This window comes from Cryptomeria japonica, chromosome 1, assembly GCF_030272615.1.
Source record: "Cryptomeria japonica chromosome 1, Sugi_1.0, whole genome shotgun sequence".
Taxonomy (NCBI): Eukaryota; Viridiplantae; Streptophyta; class Pinopsida; order Cupressales; family Cupressaceae; genus Cryptomeria; species Cryptomeria japonica.
Window position 1 is genome coordinate 226,089,079 of NC_081405.1, and position 24,112 is coordinate 226,113,190.

General features: G+C 35.0%; 1 protein-coding gene across 2 annotated transcripts in view; it reads right to left on the bottom strand.

Moving 5' to 3' along the window:
• Positions 1 to 13,142, bottom strand: part of LOC131074631 (putative pectate lyase 21) — a 79,434-nt gene extending 66,292 nt beyond the window's left edge. Inside the window, exons 1-4 of one of the 2 annotated variants that reach the window (XM_058011283.2) lie at positions 12,604 to 13,140; positions 8,536 to 8,887; positions 6,248 to 6,458; positions 5,964 to 6,032 (exon numbers count right to left, since the gene is read on the bottom strand). In XM_058011283.2, the coding sequence (XP_057867266.2) occupies positions 5,964 to 6,032; positions 6,248 to 6,458; positions 8,536 to 8,887; positions 12,604 to 12,922 (951 nt within the window). In that variant the 5' untranslated portion in view covers positions 12,923 to 13,140. Of the gene's footprint in view, positions 1 to 5,963; positions 6,033 to 6,247; positions 6,459 to 8,535; positions 8,888 to 12,603 lie in introns of both variants that reach the window. The other variant, XM_058011284.2, reaches the window with a different exon arrangement.
• Between the last annotated feature and the right edge of the window lie 10,970 nt (positions 13,143 to 24,112).

The following is a 24,112-nucleotide window of genomic DNA, read 5'->3' on the forward strand; positions in this document are numbered from 1 at the left end:
AGCACAAAGCTTTGGTTTGGCCAAAGAAAGTATGTGAACTCGATGTTGGAAGGACTCAACATGTCAGTTTGCAAGCCTTTATATGTTTGTATTTTGATGGGTACAAACTACAAAGTTATATGTAATGTTCATCTACACCCAATTAGATAGGGGACATGGCTTGAGTACCTTGTGCTAGTATTATTGGGAGTTTGAAGTACGTTGTGGTATGTACAAGATCAAACATTACCCAAGCAATGAGAGTCCTTAGTCATTTTGTGGCTAAAATCCTAAACAATATCATTGGGATGTAATTAAGAGGGTCTTCAACTATTAGTAGGGTACCTTTGAGTACTCTATTTTCCAGTGTTCCACCGGCGTTGGGGACGCGGGGATGCGGGGACGGGTTTCTGGGACGGGGGGACCAAGGGCCTAAGTTTGGGGACAGTGGGCGGATGGCGGGGGGGACGGCGACGGGGGGGTGGCGGGGTGGTGGTGCTGATATAGTTATACATATACATATAGTACTTGAAAAACTAGTTATGAAAAGATGTATGACAGTATAATAGTATAAGAATTACATTTCAAATGAAACTATAGGAAATTTGAAATACTAAATCTAAAATTTAAATACCAAGATTTCTCATTTCTTCAATGCTAATTATGTTGTTATATGGAGCCTAATCAGACTTGGAGGTTAAATTTTCCCTACTTCTATCGGCGCGGTTTCCCCCTATATTTTTTGACGGGGGTTTGGGGGCAACGCCCCCAAGTTGGGGTCAAGGGGCAACGCCCCTTGCATGCTCGTGTACGTGGGGGCGACGGGAGACGTCTGGGCGTCTCCCCGCCCCTCGAGAGACGTTTGCGCGTCTCTCGAAGGACGGGGAGATGCCCAAACGTCTCCCCGTCTCCGGTGGCGCTTGGGTGGCGGTGACGGGACAGCGGGGGACGTCGCGTCCCCGTCCCCCCATCCCGGAGACATCCCCATCTCCAAGATGCAGCCAAAAAGGGGGGAGGACGCATCCCTGTGGAACACTGCTATTTTCTATCATGGTGATTCTACAAGGGACTAGCACTCAATGGATATTGATGGACTTGTGAATTCAAACTGGGTAGTGAATGTCAATAGCAAAAGACTCACCAGTGATTATGTTTTCAATTTATTTGGTAAAACTATCGATTGGATGAGCATGAAATAGGATATGGTTGCTTTGTCCACTACAAAGACTGAGTACATGGCAACTACTCATGCATGTAAGGAAGGCATCTAGCTTAAGAGATTGTGTTCAAATGCAAAGTTGAGTCAAGAAGCTATTAGAGTTCTTTATGATAGTCAAAGCACCATATGTCTGGCAACGGACTTCGCCTTTCATTAGAGGCTGAAGCCCATTGATATCTAGTAACATTTGTTCGTGGCATGGTAAAAGGATAGGAGGGTGGAGTTGGAGAAGGTTGATACTTTGGAAAATGTTGTAGATACATTGAATAAGCCCATGTACATAGAAAAGTTCAAGTGGTGCAATGAATCCATGAGCCTCACAACCCCTAGCAATTAGTTGACATGTCAATGTTCCCCTTTGCTCTTATAAGGTATATGAAAAGTGAAAGAGTTGGTATAGGTGTGTCATACACCTTGCAATTCCAATGTTCAAATTAATTGTTTAATATTGCTGTCATTTATCATTGTGAGCCCACATGGAAAAGGGTGTCCCACTTATGACTTGTTCACAATGCCATGCATATGACTTATTATGACATGAATAATAGTGTTTAGGAGAATATATTGTCATGAAGGATGTGTAAGAGAATATTTGACAAAGATAGTGGTGTAAGAGCTATTAAGACGCATACAAGAATTATAGTGGGGGAGTTAAATTATTGACTACGAATCTTGACTAACTTTAGGACATGTCATTGAGCATCTTTTGAGAGAGATTATGGAGCCAAAATGGAGCATCTATTATTATTAGCATGTTGACTCATCATAGAGAGAGCACTGGAATTTGGGCCCTAAACTATGGTCACCATATTTGGGTCATGGTTTTGATTCATGATTTGTGGTCAACCAAATATGGTTTCTTGTACTAGATCTCCAATATATTGGATGCTTGGATTAAAAACAAAGTAAGAGTTGTGTGATCGATTTGCAAGTACTATTATGCTGCTAATATTGCAAGTACTATTGTTGGTGATGCTAATGTAAACACATAGCCTAAGATCTGTATTGTATGATCGATTTGCAAGTACTATTATGCTGCTAATATTGCTCCAAAATCTGATTGTTGGTGATGCTAATGTAAACACATAGCTGCTAAAAGGATGGGAGGGTGGAGTTGGAGAAGGTTGATACTTTGGAAAATGTTGTAGATACATTGAATAAGCCCATGTACATAGAAAAGTTCAAGTGGTGCAATGAATCCATGAGCCTCACAACCCCTAGCAATTAGTTGACATGTCAATGTTCCCCTTTGCTCTTATAAGGTATATGAAAAGTGAAAGAGTTGGTATAGGTGTGTCATACACCTTGCAATTCCAATGTTCAAATTAATTGTTTAATATTGCTGTCATTTATCATTTGTGAGCCCACATGGAAAAGGGTGTCCCACTTATGACTTGTTCACAATGCCATGCGTATGACTTATTATGACATGAATAATAGTGTTTAGGAGAATATATTGTCATGAAGGATGTGTAAGAGAATATTTGACAAAGATAGTGGTGTAAGAGCTATTAAGACGCATACAAGAATTATAGTGGGGGAGTTAAATTATTGACTACGAATCTTGACTAACTTTAGGACATGTCATTGAGCATCTTTTGAGAGAGATTATGGAGCCAAAATGGAGCATCTATTATTATTAGCATGTTGACTCATCATAGAGAGAGCACTGGAATTTGGGCCCTAAACTATGGTCACCATATTTGGGTCATGGTTTTGATTCATGATTTGTGGTCAACCAAATATGGTTTCTTGTACTAGATCTCCAATATATTGGATGCTTGGATTAAAAACAAAGTAAGAGTTGTATGATCGATTTGCAAGTACTATTATGCTGCTAATATTGCTCCAAAATCTGATTGTTGGTGATGCTAATGTAAACACATAGCCTAAGATCTGTATTGTATCCTCATAGTTGCTAAATAATACTATTGGTTTTACTTTGGAAAACAGGGTTTTTCTCCCAAAAGGGTTTTCTGCACATAAATCAACTTGTTATGGTATAATAATTGTGAATTATTTTCTGTAATTCTAAGATCTTTTGTTTTTGCATACGTCTTACCTCAAAGTTTAGTGTAGAAAACATATTCCACACCACTGCTTCTTTAAAGCATGTTAGTCGAAAGATTCAAACCCAAGTGTACAAGATTTGGACAATATATTAGGTAAATGGTTAAGAGTCCCCTCGTGAGTTTCTACCAGGGAGATTTTATATATTGGTGCCTTGGCTTGATCATGACTTAAAAAACAGCCTTTACCTTTTATAATAGTTTTCCTATACACAAAAATTCAAAAAGTATTTTAGACCTCTATTCACACAATTTTAAAAAAGAGTGAAGGAATAAACTAAAGGACCAAATAATCGTCTTATGAGAATAAATGATCTCATCAAGGAGAATGAGTTTTTCCTAGGATTGATGCTATAGTGCAAGAACAATGAGAACATCAGCAAAAAAATGCATCATTATTGGCTACATTACAATGGTTTTTCATTTTTATATAATAAATCTATTTTTAGAGTGAAACTGGATGCAAATTTAGTAAGCCAGCTCATGATGCAAGAATGGAATCCTAAAAAATGAGTTTTCCCTAAAAATGATGTTATAGCCCAAGAATAATGAGAACATTATATAAATAAATAAATCACTGTTGGGCAGATGCAATGATTTTTCATTGATAAATCAATATCTGTTTAATCATTAATGTGAAAAACAAAATGAATTTAGTAAGCCAGCTCATGATGCAACAACAATGAAAGCCTAAAAGGCTCGTGAAAACCCTGAGACCAATGTATGTGAAAAACTATTGCAAAATGAAGATAAAATAATCAAAAAGTGCATTCTGAGCTCTTTAGGGCTATATGTGTTATTAATTTTATTAAACATGTTCCTAAACAGTAAGAATGTAACATATTTATATATTGTCATACCCCCTTTTGTTGATTCAGGAACTTTTAGGTTAATCTATATTTAAAATTGCTGCAACCAAATGGAACCAATAAGGCTGACGCATGGCAACAGAATAAACATGTATTGTGTGCATGCACTCACCATTTTAAATTTTTTGGACACAAAACTAGCACTCTGCACTCCAGAAACAAAATGTCAAGATACATTAATACAGGAAATCTATTTAGGCTATTTCCAAGTAGATTTGGCATTCTCCAGCTGCAAAACTATGCTATTCTTATATAAAGATAACAAGAACATTGGACAAGAAGAAATTTATTCAACTTTGGGGGATATGTCTTCCTTTTAATGTGGAATGAACAACTTTTGTGAAGGAAATCCATAAACTGATGAAGACCAGCATATTGGTAAAATATATATTTTCTTGAGGTAAATAATATTTTCCTTCTAAGAGAATAACAGTAGCAGTTTATAATTTAATATAAGCAAATTACAAAAAAGTGTTTATCATTTATGGTGATCTCAAAGCCCTTGATGTTAGACCTAGCAAGGCAGGTCATACTTTGTTCGTAATTCCTCCTTTTGTGATGAATTGTCACATGAACAGAACAATGGATACCCAATTAAATCAGATATTAGCCTAGGCCTAGACCCAATATAAGATATTTTATAAAAGGTGCAATGCTATTTACAGTTATCCACTAACCTTTCTTGCTGGGCTTTTTGGGATACACTTTTATACTTGTGAATTTAACATGTATTCTTCCCATAAAGAAATATCACTGTGATCATTATTCCCTCCACATGGCCTAATACCAGTAGGTCCAGTACCATTACCAACCAAAGAGAAAGAAGCCAATATAAAGAATGACAGGAGACAAGAAACCTGCAAAAATTAGAAAAAGAAAACATTCTGTGCCCTACTTTTTCCATTTGCCCACAAGCTTCCAAAAGAACCAACCATTGTTGTTCAATAGCTTGCAAAAAGCCACTTGCACTCAACTGTCCTCCAGCTTACTGCTCTTCAAATTCACACTGAGAAGAATAGTGAAGCTTTTTCATTTGTAAAAGAACAACAGTATTTCGTCCGTTTGAGAAATGAGGAATTTATGTTTTGTTAAAAAGAAGTGAGGCATTTATTTTTTCAGTAGACATGTTTACCACTAGAAGAAAAATCTCCTTAGTAAACTAACCCCGGTTGCATTTATTTCTCTAAATTGGGAAATTGCATATCAGCATTTTCAATGTAGAATTGAGCATCAAGATAGATTCAAAAAATAATCACAAAGATGAGCTGGATTGGCGTCCCCTAGAGGATGGAGATCCTTGTGATTTACCAACTGCAATGCAATTTCAATGTTTATATCAAGTGTTCTTGCTTGCTATTAATATGTCTGCACCTCCCAACTCTTTGAACAGAACCTATATTTCTGAAATTTCAGGTAGCTTGGGTTGAAAGATAATAGAAAACTCCCTTAGGATCATATCCCGTCAAAATATCATTAAATATTGATCGCATTAAGCTCTCCCACTGAAGCGTCATATGAGAAACTCTTAAGATCCAGATACAGGATTTGTGCAAGCTAAAAAGTTCAAGAATGTTTTAACATGATCGTGTTTCACAAATTAATTAAAAAGACTATCTGAACATACATGACAGAAAAAATTGGGTAGAGTGATAAACAAGCAGAACTTCTGAGAATAACAGAAACTATAGAATGATGAGTGTGAAATCATAAAGGGAAGGACAACAACAGGAAAATGCAAGAAGAAAAAATAATAACATTCTAGTTTGACAAAATATGTAAATATGTAGTGTTCCCACAAGTCGACAATGTGAAGCATCCAAAACATACCTTTTCAGTCAAGTACTTGAAAGCTACTTTTTTATTCCCTGCTTCATATATATTGCATTGGGATAATATCTGCAATGGATGCAGCCATAAAAAAGATAATGAACATGACCAAGTCAGATAATGAAGGACTCTAAAGAAAATAACAACTGGCTTCTGGACACTGAAGATGATCCTGACAATAATTTTTAAAAGTTGCACAAAGCAAAAAACACACTCAAATGGAAGTACATGATTTATGAATTAAATGAAGACAGAATCCACTTCAAAAGTTGGTGGGTAACAACCTGTGATTCTACACTTGCACAGACAGCATAGATTCCCCAATTCCTAGTGTAGTTGTTATAAAGATGGACCATTCCAAACCTAACGCGAGGATGTCGCTGAACAGTCCCATCAAAAAAGCAATGATGTATTGTAACCCTAATACATCGATCACCAACATGAGTAGGGTCTGCTCCAATAAGCATTGTCTTGTCATGATTGAAAAAGTGACACCTGCAACCAGAAGGGAATAAATTTGATTGTTATTGAATAAAAAATACCATATTCATCATTCAAAATCTAGGATTCCAAATGCCAAAGTCTTAGTACAAACATATATTAATTAATAATTGCAATAACATTTCAGGGTTCAGCCGTATGTCTAGTTTATTTTTACATTGAGATCACAAAGAATTGTCATTTTCTTTTGTTGTCTAGTTTACACTTTACAGTGAGATCATCTCCCAATATCACTATTTACTCTGATCTGAAAACCTGACACTTTAAGCCTTATTTAAAAAAATGAAATCTCATGGGAAATAAGTGACTGAAAGATGACACATGCAGTTGAAATATCACAAAAATAAAACTATCTGAATCATAGTGTTGGACTCTAACTCAGCACAGACTTGGCAAGCCATTTCTGCTTCAGACTCAGATTCAGTGCCAAAACTCAGCACAAACTGGGCAATTGAAAAATATATAAAAGATAGATATATTGTTTTTAATGTTTTTTTTTTTTAGTTTCAAAATAAATTTCTCATGCAGTTTTGACTGAGTCTGGCATTTAAGACTCGCTCATCTCTGCAATCAAACTCTGCCAAGTCTGCAAGTCAAGGCTGCTGACTCATTGAGGCTGACCCGAACTCAAATCCAAGAGTCCTCACTGAGATTCAACACTATGATCTTAGAACATTCTCATTCCTTTTCCTGTCGTGGCATATACTCTTGGACCGAACAATCCACCTTACCGACATACTTGTCTGCTCAAACATACTTAAAAATTCAAGTTACCAGTCAATTCGCAAAAAATCATGTCCATGAAAATGTTCTTGAGAAGCCACTGCAGTGCTATTTATTAGTCATGTGAAAGTTGAAACTTGCCTGTTATCTAAGAGATTAGTGAGACCTACAATAAGAACATATTTTGGAATCTATGTCACATCCTTTATTATGTAAAAATGTGAATGATGAAATGGCTCCCATTAAAGAAAGAACCATATGCAGATGAAATTGACTGTTTAAAAAGCAGTTTCAGCTCAAAGAATAGTTGTGGTCCTAAAAGTAAAGAGTTTTTAAGTAAATAGCACACTATGCCAAATGCACAAGTTAGTGTGAAGTTTTCTTCTTAATTTCAAACATTTTTTTGCTAACCGGATTATCTCAAAAAGCAAGAATTGCCACTTTGCCTTTAAAAAGTCAATAGTTCAATCTTTCAAAATTTATGTTTGTAGTTCAATCTTTCAAAATCTAAGTATCAATCCAAAATCTGCCACCTGCTCTGATTTAATGTTATAACTCAAGGTGCACTTTAAGAAAGGAATACAAATCATTTTAAGCAATAACACAAATAATTTATAGTCCCCAAAACGGACTTCACACCTTTTAATTTAATTTTGAAAGGTGTTGCCGAAGGTCAAACCCATCTGTTTGTTATGTCAAACAAAATTTCTCAAACACTGGTTTATGGAATAAATGTGAAGGCACAAAACAAGATGAAAGTTCTGATGGCTGTAGAAGCAATATGTCTAAAACAAATTCCAGTAAGATGTTTGCCAATCAAGAAATATTTTCTCCAGCAAATGTTTTTATTTGTTCCTTGTAAATAGTTTATTTTTAGACAATAAGCATTGTATTAAACAATTAATATGTATTGGCTAACAAAGGTAAAATGTAGAAACTCAGCTTTGTAGAGAACAATTCAAACAAGACCCAAACCAGAGGATGAGGCCTTATTTTGTCTATGCTCATCACATCAGCATATGGCATAGAAGCTACTGAAAGTTGGGATTAATTATGGCTGTAAGCAGATTGAGTAATAATTATGTGCTAGAACATTTTGGAAGCAAGCTCGATCATGATAAGAACAAATATTTTCTCAAACAAAGATCCAGTTATAGATTTGTCCAGACCAAGACCAGTCCAAGAGAAGCATCTAAGAATTAGCTACAAGCATTGTAGACATGCAATCATGCATGCTTATTAAATGATTAAGATTATTAATGCATATATTATTTTCAAGGTCCTATGCAGCTGATAGCTCTTTAAAGTACTACCTGAATCAGCCCAAACCAAAAAAATATTACTTTACCTTGAGATAGTAATATCAGTACTTTGGCGTGTGATATCAATAAGTCCATCATCATAATCACAAAGGCTACAGCGATCTATCCATATATGCCGTGAATTTGGCTTTATTTGAATTCCATCAACGTCATGCCCTCGGCCACCTTCAAATTCTAAATTGTTTATAATAATATGTTCACACTCTTTTAACTGCAAGCCCTTGCCCATCAGCTTTATTCGATGGCCACGTCCATCAATTGTCTTGTATGAGGAAACTCTCAAATAAGATAAAAGATTAATCGTTCCTGACACTTCAAAAACAATCCACAGAGGTTCCTTCTGTTTACAGCCTTCACGAAGGGTTCCAGGGCCACTATCTGTCCAGTTAACAAGCATTTTGTCAAACATTTATTACAGCCTCGATATTGTAATTCTATATGCAATGAAATTTTGATATTGTAATGCTAACAAGACTTCGTTTACAATCACTGGGAGCAAAAATAATTGTGCCAGTTGATTAAACTTGTTGAAAACATTTTAAGGCTATATTTACACTTGCCCCAAATGTAATCTTTGCTAATCTATGAATTTGTTATTTCCAAATACATGAATCATGAAGCTGAAATTCACAATATTTTGTTTTTCTAGCACATTGGACCATCAAATTATTTGTCTTTCGACCAATGATAAAATCCTTCATATGCAGATGCTAAAAAAACCATGTTTCATTTATTTAATAAAGAGTAAAACGAGATGAACAGAAATATGTGGAGATGTCAGAACCTAAGAATTAGCAATTTAGAAAATGTAGGATTTGAATTACTTATTCTAGCTTATATTGAAACATTTTATCATCAAGAAAACATTTGTTGATAAAATTACAACCCCCTTCCTTTATATTTGCAGGCTGAAAAAATTTTAAGCATGCACTTTTAACCTTCTATGTGCTTGGCATATGTATACTGCTCATTATGGATCATCCACTTCCTGTAGCCTAGCATAATCGAAAAATCAAAGAATAATCTGAAAGCTACTAAAAAAACAACAAGGGTTTAGACTTTTACTGCAGAAAAATTATATCACCAAAACAAATATGTAAACTTAGGACCATAGTTTGCAAACTCTGCAAGTACTCTTTGAATTGCCAAGTACTCTATTTTTTTGCTGGGCAAGTTTTCACAAGTTTAACTCTCGCATTTTTATAGATGCAAAAAAACATGGGTAAAAATGTTGACACTAGTATAACGTTGGTTAAAATGCATTTTTCACATGTTGTTTTTGCTATAAAACCGTGCATTTTCTCTTTTGAAATGTCAATTTTTAATTTAATACAGTTTGTAATTGAATTTTACAAAAAAAAAATATGTTTCTTTAAGAGATTTTAATTTTTAGTACTTTCTAAGTTGCCAAGTTTTTGCCGAGTTTTTGCCGAGTTGAAAATTTTGGGCTTGCCGAGTACTCTCTAAGTCCAAGTCTAAAAACTATGCTTAGAACATCTTAACTCTCCTCACCATTAAGGCCTCCTTATTTGGCACTCCAACAAGCTCATCTCCCAAACTATCTTCAACACAAAAAACTAGCATGGCTCAGTTTTGCTCAATAACAAGGCTATAGTGTAGTCGGGAGTGTGGACTAATAAAAGGCTTGCAATTCAATCTAGTCCAAAACCATTGATTGCTCCCATAACAGGGTTAGAGCCCAGATTTCAGTATTTCCTGATACCAAGGCTCTAGTTCAATCTAGCAAAATAGATGGGCTTGCTTGACAAAAAGCATGCACCTCAATCTGGCCCAATAACATAATTAGAGTTCAAATAAACCAATAGCAGAACTTGGCCCACTAATAGAGCTACAACTCAACTTTACCTAATAACAGCATTTGTCCCCAGCAAGAAAGCATCAGTGGCTCATAGACAAATAAATTAAGCTCCAGCTTCAAGTATTAGTATAGCAGTCATTAGAATACCAAAGTGTTTATTGAAGTGTAATTTCCTTTAATACACTCAACAACGTAAAGTAAGTGAGAGCACATATTTTTGCAGTCATAAGCAGTAAAAACAGCAATTATTCCAATCCACTAAGCATTTTTTGCAATCAATAGCAATCAAGAACAATCAAATGGCATCCACGTCAATCAAAGCAAGTAAATATATGGACAGAAATCAGAATTTTACCTTGCCGATATCATTGTCCCATTGGCTAATGTCTGTAGTTTACAGGCACAACGTACAGGAGTTAATTTCACTGACATAATACTAACATCATACTACAATTCATTGATATCAACAAGGATTAATCCCTAGGCAGTCAGTCCTCTTTGGTCAAATCCCCTTCACTGGCTTCCAAAACGAAAATTCCAGAGTTAATTATTAAAACAAGTCATTTGACAAGAACTTGTAGATTTTTCATCAATATTGAGTGTTCTGACATCAGTAAAGAAAAGGCTGAATTTTCAATGAGCATTTTTGGGCCTTTAAAGAATATAAGCATTTTGCATATAATTTGAAAGCTCTTAGTGTGTACTCTCGCATGGAATGCCTTTCATTCTCACATCACATCTGGAGCTTTAGTTTTACAAAGTTATTCTTTCATATTTGATGTTGATCTTAATGTTGTTAGAATGTCAGTGGCTTCAGACCAGAATATAAGAAAGAATAAAGTGGTAGTAATTTTACTAGAGGCAAGGACAGAAGGTCAAAAATATATAGCATAGTTTGTTAAGCAAGCAATATAAGCCATGGGATTGGAACCTAGATGGCACAAACTGGGGTTTATATGATATATTGGCATGTTAGCTAGGCTCAAACCCAAAAAAGAGTGTAACAGCAGAATTAATTCAGCCCAAAATACAATAACATGATATCTGAGAAAGCCAAAAAACAAATCTCAAAAGGAAGCAATGTGCAAATAGTATTACATTATGTAGGAGGATTGGCAAGGGATAGTTTACTCCCAAGAATGATCATAAGAATGAAATCCCGCTGTTATAAATATTGGGGTTTTATACCAAAATTGGCATGCTAGCTAGGCTGAAACCAAAATAAAAGAGTAATTGCACCATTAACTTGTGTACGAAGTACAATTATCACAAAATATGAGAAACCCCAATGGTTTAAAAGCGAAATTATCTCAGGTAATTCATGATGTAAGTAGATTGGAAAGGCTTTGTTTCAAGTTGGATTATCAGGGGTTTTATAATAAATTGCCATGCGGGTTAACCAGGAAAAATATTTCTTTGCAGTCCATTCAATTGTGGCTGAATTGCAATAGCATAAGCTCTGAGAAATCCTCATAGCTTGCAATGTATAGGTAGAATGACAACGCTTGGAATACTTCCAAGCATAATCACACGATCAAAACTGGGATGGCACAAAATAAGATTTTATAATAATTGATATTGCGGCTAACATGGCCTTACTAAAGTGCAAATGTGCCATTCAGTTGTACCCAATGTACTTAACAAAAGATACGTAAAATCCCAAATGCCCCGAAACCAAAATCATCACAATAGGAAGCAATGCGACAATGGTATTTTGATGTGGGTAGATTGGCAGGGTTTGGCATAATTATCCAAATTGATCATCGGATTAAACCCTACATGATACGAACTGGAGCTTTATATGCTGAATTGGCATGCTGATTAAGCCGAAATCTTGAAAATTCCGTAATTGAACCATTTAATTGTGTTCTAAGTTACAATAATATAGGATCTGAGAAACTCAAACGAAAGAAAACTATAATTTTATTAAAACACGAATTCTACCGCACCCAATGTACAATATGAAGTCTGAGAAACCCAAATGCCAGAAAACTAAAATTACCCCCCAGTAAATTCAATTGTACCCGAATCACATAACATAAAACCCAAACGAGCAAAACTAAAACCATCTCAAACGGAAATTCAGTTGCACCCAAAGTAAAATATCATAAAATCTGAGAAACCCAAATCGGCAAAACTAAAACTACCACAACAGAATATTCGATTGAGTCAAAAGTACATAAACAGAGAAACATGGCGAACCCAACTGACCAAAAGGGAAAGGTATCTCAAAATCAACCCAAACAACTTAAATAGAAGAAAAAATATATCTTACCAGCTAAAGAAGTGACATGGTAGAGAGATCCATGCAAGCCACCAACAGAGAATCTGCCAAAACCTTCAGCTTGACCTGCCAAGGCCCTCAAATTTGAATCTACATGAGCATACGGTACACACTCACCCATTGTTCCTCCTGCACCCCTCACAAATCCTCCCCCTCCAAATGGACCAACTGCAGTTGCACTCGCTACACCATCATCATTCGCATTCACCACATCAACATTGTTACTATCTCTAACCTCTTCGTGTCTCTTGTTATTATCATCACTATCATGAGAAGGGGCGGAGCAGCAAAAGCACCAAACCACCCTCATCACTTATCAATACTATACTAGTTTATATATGCATTAACAACTTCAAACTTTCACATAAGCAGTTGCACGCAGCTCTCGAAATGTATCTAACCTCTGAGTATCTTTATGAAACAAAATTAACTGTGTAGCTGGTTGCATCCCATCAGCAGTTTGATTGAACATGCGCGCTAAGCATCAAGCCTTAAAAAAAAGTTGGTGTGGGGCTGTTGCGACATGTTTTTTTGTTGGTTGTCCTTTCTTTTCATAATAATAAAGAAGAAATGGTGGAGTATGGGACCCCTTGCAGGACAAGGGTGTCATCGTATTGATATTTTGTGAATGTGAAATATGTAAATTTCGTATTGATATTTTGTGAATGTGAAATATGTAAGTTTCGTTTGTTCCTCGTACAATAGTATTGCGTTATATATATATATATATATATATATATATATATATATAAACAGACCAGTGTGGTTTGGTATTTGCTTTTTGAAATAATACAGAAATAAAATTTTCTTTGTGATTAGTATGTTTATTTTTACAAAATTTTATTTTTACTTTATAGAGACATATCACATATATCATCAAGAAAAGAGTGAAAGCATGGTGAAGAATAAAATAATTTCAAATGAAGGAAGAAAAGAAAGTAATTCTACTTTATAGGGACATATCACATATATCATCAAGAAGAGAGTGAAAGCATGGTGAAGAATAAAATAATTTCAAGAAGAGAGTGAAAGCATGGTGAAGAATAAAATAATTTCAAGAAGAGAGTGAAAGCATGGTGAAGAATAAAATAATTTCAAATGAAGGAAGAAAAGAAAGTAATTCAAAATCAAGGAAAAAGAAAAAGAACAAAAAAATATGGTCAAAAATGAAAAAAGTATTATAAAAATGGGAAAAATGAATCTAAAGTATCAAGTGGCAAATTCTATTTGACTATTTATTGAGGTTTTATCATTATCTTTAATTTTTCTTTTTTAGATGGCTATAGACATAGATTTTAGTAAGTTGTTGCTTGTTACTAAATCTTGTAGATGGTGTCGCTCCCTCTATACTATATTCATAAAATTTAACATACAAAGTTTCTTGTGCTACAAAAAGGGATTATGCCCAGACATATACCAAGAAAATCAAGTTGAAACCTTAGTAAGTTACAAAAATATGGTTATTTTTTAACTTTTTATATATTTAGTATGTAGCTATGGACATAGGCCTACAATGTAGGGCAAAAGATTCTCTCAAATGTATTGCCATATGTCTATTAATCCTCTAAAACTTCACAAGGGAAATCCATCACTCAATCAATATTTGCATTTGCCTGCAAATCAATAATCATATTCAAGTCATTTGTCCCTTTAAAGGCCTTGTTGCATCGATGCATTATTGAGCCTAAGCCCGAGTCAATCACTGTGATGCTAAAAATATGGTAAATAGAATAGGCATACACATATAATGAGACAATATAAATGGAATTACTAAGCAAATTGAAAGCTAAACAAAAGAAAACCAAAAGCTCCTTTGAGATGTCCCATTTTCCTCTATTCTTGAGCACCTTGAAGGTGTTGGATTGTTTGGCTCTCAGCGGAGCAATGACCTCCAAAGTGGCAACTCAAGAGTTGAGTAGCTACTTCATGATTGATTGTGCAAATGATATGAAATGCATGATCTAAGAAACTAGATTAATATGCTATGATTAATCCAAAATGCTAATTACTAGATGATTGAAATTAAAATGTCTATAGTAATGATGCTAAAACTATGAATGCAAGGGATCCTTATTGCTCCAAAATGAGGGGTATTTATAGGAATTCCAAGGCCAAAGTTGAGGTGGCAGGAATATTCTATGTTCCCTCGATCTCTTAGTTGTATTTGTTTTTCCATACTTGACAAAATTGAGGCAAATGATTTTTTTTTGGATTGTGTGTTGGAAGATTATGCCTCCCTATTACGAGGAACAATGACCTCTTGAGTTGGTTTTAGATTACTACAATACTGAAATGGATTTGAATCTGCTGAGATCGTGATTTCCTGCCCATTGTAAGGAAATTTTAGGCACTGATGATATGTTGATGAAATAGCTTGTATGTCATGTATCCAGGGTCTTCCCAAGAGTATGTTGTATGATAAGTCCAAGTCTAGAACTTGGCATGTTGTGTCTTTCTACAAAGGTCCCACTCTGGTGGGTAATATCATAATTCCTTTACAGGAACACTCTTCTGCATCATATGCTTTGATGGTGGTCATTTTTCGGGGATCAACTGCATCTTCTAAATAACCTAGAGCACGGACAAGACTCGATGAGCAAATGTTTAAGCCAAATCCACCATCTATTAGGACATGTTTAACGCGCAGCTTGTGAATGAGGACTTCAATATGCAAGGGAGTGTTATGGGGATGTTGCAAGGACATGTCGTCTTTTTCGGTAAATGATAAGCAGTGAGGAGTTGTGAGGTGTCCCACCATGGTTTGGAATTGATCTATATCAAGATCTTTGGACATTGTTGTATCTACTAATGCTCTTTCTAGAATTTCTTTTTGTGCAGGTGAAAGCTTTAAAAGTTCTAAGATGGATATTTGTGCGATATTTTTCTATAGTTGATCCACTAGATTGTATTGTTTTGAAGTGGATGACGTGCTAGTTGTAGGATCCGGCAAAACAACTTTGGCTTTGCTTCTTGTGATAGCATGAGCAGGTTCTTGATGTTGTTTCTCTTTGACCACAATCACATTTACCACATTGTCATATGCATGAGCATAGTTCACCTTTGCTTTACCTTTACCGTTATGCACTGTTGATGATTCACCCTTCTCATGGTTAGGAAGCAAAGTTTTGAAAGTTGTGTGAGATTCATTTTCCATATGTCCATCCATAGTTATCACTCCATTATCAATCAAATCTTGGATGAAATGTTTTAACCATTGACAAGCATATATTTGGTGTCCTTTGTTTCGATGGAAATCGCAATAATGGTTGTCATTCCACCAAGCAAGTTTTACCTTGGGTTCAAAGTTTCTTGCTTCTGGCAAGGTAATTAACTTGTTTGCGAGAAGCGTCTTTAATGTTGAACCAAGTGGTTCACCAATGTTTGTAAATTTCCTTCGAAAGAAATTGTTGAAAGTTGATTTTTGATGATTGTTGTTTTGTTGAGCCATTATTGAGTGATTGGATAAATTAAAAACCTATAGCTTTGGTTTTACATTGCTGTTATCCACTATCCTAGCGTTGACAATATTTCGATTTCTATTCCAAAATTTTGGCTTATCATTGTTGTTGTTGTTATTGTTATTAGGAAGATGAACTCATTCTTTGTATAGCTTCAACTCACCCTTCTTTACCATAGCTTCTTCCATTCTGATTCCGATATCAATCATTTTTTCAAAATTGTGATGACATTGCGTTTTCAGATTATAACTCATTTGATCATATAGGTTGTCAATGAATGTATCCATTTTCTTGTATTCTGGCACTGTACGAGGATATCGTGAAGCTAATTGTCTCCATCTCTATAGAAACATCATGAAAGGTTCTCCACTCTTTTGTTTAGTATTACATAGGTCTAGCATTGTGACCTCGTGTTGTATGTTGTAAGAGTATTGTGAAACAAACTTATCCACCAATTTTGTGAATGATCTAATTCCAGGTGGAAGTTTGGAGAACCATTCCATAGCTAGTCCACTTAAGCTCTTTGGAAATAATCTCATCAGGTATGTATCCTCATGTGCAAACTCCATACTCATGGTGCAAAATTCTCGTATATGGTCTTGGGGATCAATGCTTCCATTATATTTATCATATCTCAGAGTTTCACAACTTGTAGGAAATGGTGTCATGTTTAGATTTATGTCAAATGGGTAAGGACAGATTTCCTGAAGCGAATACTTCTTAGTGGTTCCTCTTTGTATATCATGGATTTGCGTTTCGAGAGTGTGTATTTGTTGCGTGAGAGCTAATAGAGGATTATCAACATGATTTATCCTCGTATCATCATGAGTTCTTGTGTGATCATGATCTCTTCTTGTATCATTACGATTCCTTCTTGTATCATCATGAGTTCTTCATGTGTATTCACTGGTTCTTTGTGTCCTCATGGATTCTTGTATCCTAAGGAATTTTTGTGTCATCCTTTTTGCGACTTAAAATTTCTTCATTTTGCTCATTGTCACCGCAAGTGTAACTTGATTCCCCCCTTTGTCTTAAATTGTTCATGTCAAAATCTTGGGGAAGTTTAGCACCAAACTTTTCTAACATTAGGAAGTATTTTTCTTTTTCATCCTCCAATATTTTCTCTGATATTAGGAAGCATTTGGGATCTTTAATGATTTCTCTGATGTGTTGATCAGTTGCCTCCTCTTCTTGTATTTCATTTCCTCATGCCATTTCCTCATGATTTTCTACCATTTCAAGTGTTTCTATTTCTGTTTCTTCAATTTTTTTGTCTCTGAGCCCTGATTAAAATGGGCATACATGTGTTTTGAATGCTTTGCGAGGTTTAAATTTTCTATAATGTGTCGTAATAAGTGATCAATTGTTGAGGTAAATATTATAGATGGATAAGACACGAAAAAATCTTTTCAAGTATTTGCTTGTTTGCAAGTTTTTCGATCTTAGTTTTGGAGTGCAAATTTTGTGATTTTTTATATGACCAGGTTCAATAGGAACAATATATCCTATGATAGAGAACGAGGTTAATCTGATCAAGCGTTGTAGTTTTGTGATAAAGGATGATAGATCCTGATGAGAAACTATGTTTGAATGATCAGTTTATCAAAGAAAATGTGATGTTAGATCTTGAACTTGTTGGAGATGAATACTTGAGAACCTTTAGCATGTCTAGTCTTGAATCTGTTTTGACAGAAGATAATCTGACTGAGTGACCCAAAAAGATGACCTAGTCTTTATGTTTGACTGTCTGAGAAATGGGTTGTTTTTGTTTTTTGATTTCAGTGCAGTTTACCATAAACTCTAACAAAATGACCAGAAACGCTGCTATACTGACCAAAAACACTGAGGAACAGACCAGAAACGCTGCTATACTGACCAAAAATGCTGAGGAATAGACCATAAACACTGCTATACTGACCAAAAACATTGAGGAACAGACCAGAAACACTGCTATACTAACCAGAAACGCTATGCTGCAATGCAATGACTCTAAAGTTTAAAATAGTGATGTTTAGACTCAGCAAAATGGGTGTTTGAACTTAAGAGATTCTTATTTTGACCTAACTTTTTGATTTTCAGGATCAGATAACTGATATTTATACCTAGCAAGTGCAAAATAGGAGATCTAATGTTGAAACATGAGCAATTTGACATTCAACCCAAAAGAGTCGTTGCTTAGACCAAGAGAGTTAACGTTTAGACATAGAGAGGTACTGTTTAGACTAAGAACTTTATTTTTTGTACCAGGAACTCTATTGTTTAGACCAAGAGAGTTGTCTTTTGGACTAGAAACTTTGTTGTTTATACCAGAAACTCTACTGTTTAGACCAGGATCTCTGATGTTGAGACCAAGAGGATTATTGTTTGGACTAAAAACTCTGTTGTTTAGACCAGAAACTCTACTATTGAGACCAAGAGAGTTGTTGTTTGGACTAGAAACTTTGTTGTTTAGACCAGAAACTCTGTTGTTTAAAATTAAGTTGTTGGAACTTAGACAATGTTTGTGTTGACTCCAAGAGTTGATGTGTAGACTGAGAAAATTGATGCTTATACCTAGCAAGCTCAACCTTGGAGAGTTAATGTTGAAATATGAGAAAGCTAACATTAATACCAAGAGAGTTGACGTTTGGACCATGAGAGCTACTATTTGAATCGAAAACGTGACAGTTTGGACTGTGAGAGCTACTGTTTGGATTGAAAAAGTGACTGTTTAGACCGAAAGAGCTATTGTTTGGACAGAAAAAGCTACTGTTTGGACTGTGAGAGCGACTGTTTGGACCGAAAGAGCTAATCTGTTATGAAACTTGTAAATTTAACAATTTGAAGTTTGAGTTTTCATTTTTTGTTGTATTTCAATGGATGATATCTTGACTTGAATTACAAACACAGAATTTAGATTGTATTTTTGTCCCAAAGGACACATAAAGTGTATGTTCAAGAAGCTTTAAATAAAGCCCAAATTTTCACGGGTTTTGAACAATTGAAAATGCATCATTCAGTCATCATTGAGAGATTGGCTTCATTGTTAGTTCTTATCCCACACTTGATACCCTGTCAGCTCACACAGCCTTGTCACCCCCTAAAGGGCGCCCGTGTTTTTGCCTTTATGAGAGCTAGTGGAGTCCCATTATGAGCCTAGCAATAAGGTCTCAAAAGGGGAGTTCGCACATACGCTCAAGAGGGACATATGGTGAGTGTCTTAAGGAGAGATTCTTCCCCCTCCACGCACTAAGAATTTAGTAATGTTCGGAGGTAAACCAGGTAGCTTCTAATTTTAATTGGAACTAGTAAGGGATTCGTTCAGCGCGTTGGGGTATAAACTCAATTAAGAGGTCTCCCAGCCTTGAAAACCAAGGTTTGATATACCCAAAGGTATGAAGGAGAGCTATTCCCGAGCACTGTCGTTGACTTGATTTTCATCAAATCACGTTTATTTTATAGTGGGTTGGAGTACTTGGCGTTAGTCATTCCCACTTGGGTCATTCCCCTCTCACCGACCTTAATGGCTTTGGCCTTATAGGCTCCTCATGAGGGAATGGCCGCTAAAGATATGCACTATTCAAAAGAAAAGATGAGTCTAGCTTTCTGATCACCTAAGAAAGGTGAGAGCATACTCGCCTATCATCAAAAACACATAAGACATGTTTGTTCATTTCCATTGTAATTAGTCTATGTGCCTAATTTATCAAAAATAAGTGCAAAATCTCGTGACTGCAAACAAAGTTGGTAGTTTATATTGCAATCTTTGACAGTGAAATGGTTTATGACTCTGATCTTTCACAACGAAATAAGTACCTAGAAAACCAACAAACTGCAACTTAGGTTCGGGAAAATGACAGTCCAGAAGCAGAAATAAGAAATGCATGATACAACATTAGAAAAATCAATGAAAAACTAAAAACGCTATCAAATGTAGCAAGAATGCTATTGAATTAACCCAAAACGTTATTCTGAACACCATAAATGCTGCTAAATTGACCAAAAACGTTGTAGAATTGACCATAAACATTGTTAAACCGACCGAGAACGCTGTCAAATATATGAAAAATGCTACAAGACATACCAAAAATGCTAAGGTATAGACTAAAAATGCTAAAGTATGGAAAAAAATAAAAACAAAGTTGAGAAATCTCCCATAAATGCCATTTAAGGTGTTGGGACACTATAATAGAGACCAAGAACGCAATTTGGGAGCCGGAGAGAGCTAATCTGCACACCAAAAGAGCTAATCAACCTATCAATGAGATTTCCAGCAAGTAAACTTCTTAAAGATCAAATGGGCTCGGCCCCACAGTGGGTGCCAATTAATGTGATGCTAAAAATATGGTAAATAGAATAGGCATACACGTATAATGAGACAACATAAATGGAATTACTAAGAAAATTGAAAGCTAAACAAAAGCAAACCAAAAGTTCCTTTGAGATGTCCCATTTTCCTCTATTCTTGAGCACCTTGAAGGTGTTGGATTATTTGGCTCTCAGCGGAGCAATGACCTCCAAAGTGGCAACTCAAGAGTTGAGTAGCTACTTCATGATTGATTGTGCAAATGATATGAAATGCGTGATCTAAGAAACTAGATTAATATGCTATGATTAATCCAAAATGCTAATTACTAGATGATTGAAATAAAAATGTCTATAGTAATGATGCTAAAACTATGCATGCAAGGGATCCTTATTGCTCCAAAATGAGGGGTATTTATAGGAATTCCAAGGCCAAAGTTGAGGTGGCAGGAATCTACGGTCCATATTTGGTCTGAAGATATCAAGGGTCGAGATTGAGTAAGTTGGAGAAGAGGTTGAAAGAAGGGACACTTGTCATCTCTGTGGTGACAAGTGTCAAGGAGCCTTTCTCGTGAGAGGGAAAGTGTCCAAGGGAGGAGACATATGGCAAAAGTGTCATGTGTCTCAAGGAGAGAATATCCAACCCATAAGAGGTTAGGATAAAAGACGTTAGGATGTGCAAGGGGATAGGGTTAGTTAGACCCTAGGATTAGATAGAATGGGTTAGATTAGGGGATGGTTAGGTTAGGAGGTTAAAAGCTAGGAGCCATGTGCTCATTTGAATTTAAAAATTCAAATATTTGAAAAAGATAATTAATCTCAAGAAATCATGATTTGATTTGTTTTAATTAATTATAAGATTAGAAGAATGAATTTAGATGGGGGAGGATTAATTAATTTAGATTAATTAATCAAAGGGGATATGAAATGAACTATATAAAAAAATCATGTAGATTTATTTACTAGTAGATGAGTAGAGAAATTAATCAAATTGCTTGTGAATTCAATTAATTGGGAAGGGGGATTAATTAAATAACTACGTATTTAATTAACTATCTTCAAACCATTTTTAGGTGTATACAATCACAACTGGAAACCATTTAACCATTTCCACATGAGTCATGTGTATATTGAAGTCTAAAGGTAATGGGACACCATATCCATAATGAGCCACCTCCAACACCTCATCTAAGTTGCCTAGAAATTATTTATTAACTAGAGTCATGGAAATTATTTTCATTGTGTCCTTTAACTCGCCTAGATCCAAGAGAGAGGAAACAAACATAGAAGAGATATCCAAATTCCACTTATGTTTGTGATCAGTACAAAAGAATTCATCGCCCAAAATCCACTATATGGTAAAAAGAGTGAGGTTATGTTGGGTTTTGAAAATGCTTTGTAGTCACTTCTTAAAGATCATCCTTAAAAAAGCCATTTGACATTGATTATACACAAGTCAGATAGGGTGTCCATGAATTTCACGAAATAAAAGGCTTGAACTGATATACAATGAGAAAAAAAAAGAATCTTAATTTAATAGTCATTCATCGATTTGATTGCACGAGCAGAGAGATTAGGGTTTAATGGGCATTAATGTTAATTATGGATATCCCATACTAGATGTCAACTTATTTGTGGAAGAGCACTAGAAAGGACACCAAGTAATTGTTGGGAGGTACTTCTCTTATGTACAATTAGTTCCCATGGTTGGCTATCATTACAAAGTGTCAATCACTAGTTTCTTTGGTTTGTCGATGGCCTTGTTAGATAGCATATTCACCTCATGATTAGCTTCCCAATAAAAATGGTTGGTAGTATACTCATCCAAAATTACTATAAGATTTAATGCCAACTCCATAAGATAATTCAATTTCCAACTAAGTAATCTTTTAGATCTTATTGCATTGATCATGATGGAAAAGTCTTCCTTGATTTTAAGCTTAAACAATTTCAATATAGAGCATAATTGCAAACCAAGAAGAAGTGCTTATAGTTCCACCTCATTGTTTGATCCAAATTGAGACATTTATAAACCTTGTAAATGATGTTCTTGAACAAATCATGAATTGCGCATCTAACACTAGAACTACCAAGGCTACCTGTGGAGGCTCCATTGAAAAACAGTTTGACCCACCTTCTTGAGGTAATAGCCATTTTTCTTCTCATTGATTTTTTTTAAGTCTCAACAACCTCAACCATCAATTAATATAATATTATTATATGTATAATACTATAACTATTAATATTATTTTTTATAATCAGTATTTCAATATTAATATAAAAAAAAATTATTATGAATATTTATTTAAATACCTATTAATATATTATTAATGGGATGTCCAGTAATGGTAAGGAGTTGCAGAATGAATTAAATGAAAAGTTAAATTATAAATGAAAGGAAATGACCATCCCAAAATGACCTCTAAGATTCAATATGAACCTCCAATATCCTATGTTTTTTTTTCAAATAGATGTTTAATACCTTGATATAAGAACATACATGATGCCTTTGTAGAAAAAATAGGCAGAGTTAGTTTTCATTATATTAACCCTTGGAGGAAAGACAATGCAGCTTGCATATCTATGTAAATTTCAGCAACATAATGACATGCGAATTAACACTTTAAAAATATGAAAGAAGAAGAAAATAAGACAAAAGAGAATAAAAACCAATATACGTGGGGAAAACCCTTTCAAATAAAGAACCCCACACTCCAAAGCCTTGAACCAATGTATAAATATACAACAAATAAGTTACAATACACTTGTAGACCCATAACCTTAACATGGAGATTACATCTTCCTCTTCTCTAGAGGAAAATTGATAGCATAAAAGTAGCTCAAAAATAATCAAACTATCATAAAATAATTAATAATACAATAAGTACATAATTATATGCAAACTAGACACGCAAAAAAGCATCCTTAATCTTCACTAAATCAAAAAATGAAAAAGCTCAATGCCCATACACTCCAACTTCAACCTACTAATCCAAACAAAGAATATCTTCCCTTGGGCATCCATCCTTAAGAAAAACACTCTTATCCATAACTTGGGAGCCAAGAAAGATAAAAATAAAAAAACTATTTATTTTGTTTCTTGTTCTAAAATAGTAATTTCTAACTAAAACTCTTTATTCAATGTAGAATATTGTCAAATAAAAAAAAATCATCAAAATGGGAATTTTTGACTTCAACCTCCTAAAAAATAGGGAAAATTGTTAGAAGTTTGAGTTGTTTGTTGCTATTTGAGTTGTGTTGTCACTGATGTCAAACTTGGTGTTCTAGATAGAGTTTGGTTCGGATATGGTTGTGTAGTGTTGCAGGTTTCTCAAACTAGTGTTGATGCTGAGTTTGTTGAGCTTGTGAAGTATATGACGAGATTGATATGTAAGAAAGAGCATTTAAGGTGTGTAGGAAAGAGTTTTTAATGCTCCAGTGGTTGAATGCTTTGCATTCCTTCAAATGCTAAAGGTTATGTTTTGAGGTTCTAAATATATTGTATCATCATGTTTTTTGGTTCGTGGATTGCAAAAGTTTGTTGTTATTGTTCTCTAATTGTAAAGGTGTATGTCAGACTAATCTGGAAAGTCTTTGGTGGCCTCCAGATATGTTCAAGCTTGTGCAGTGTTTTGGTGTACATGTTGAGTTGGTTAGTTCAGTATTTCAATTTAGTTCTATAGTGGTGTTTTTATTCTGAAAGTGAGTTGTGTTGGATTATGCATGGTATGTTTAGTGTTATGTGTATCCAATTGGAT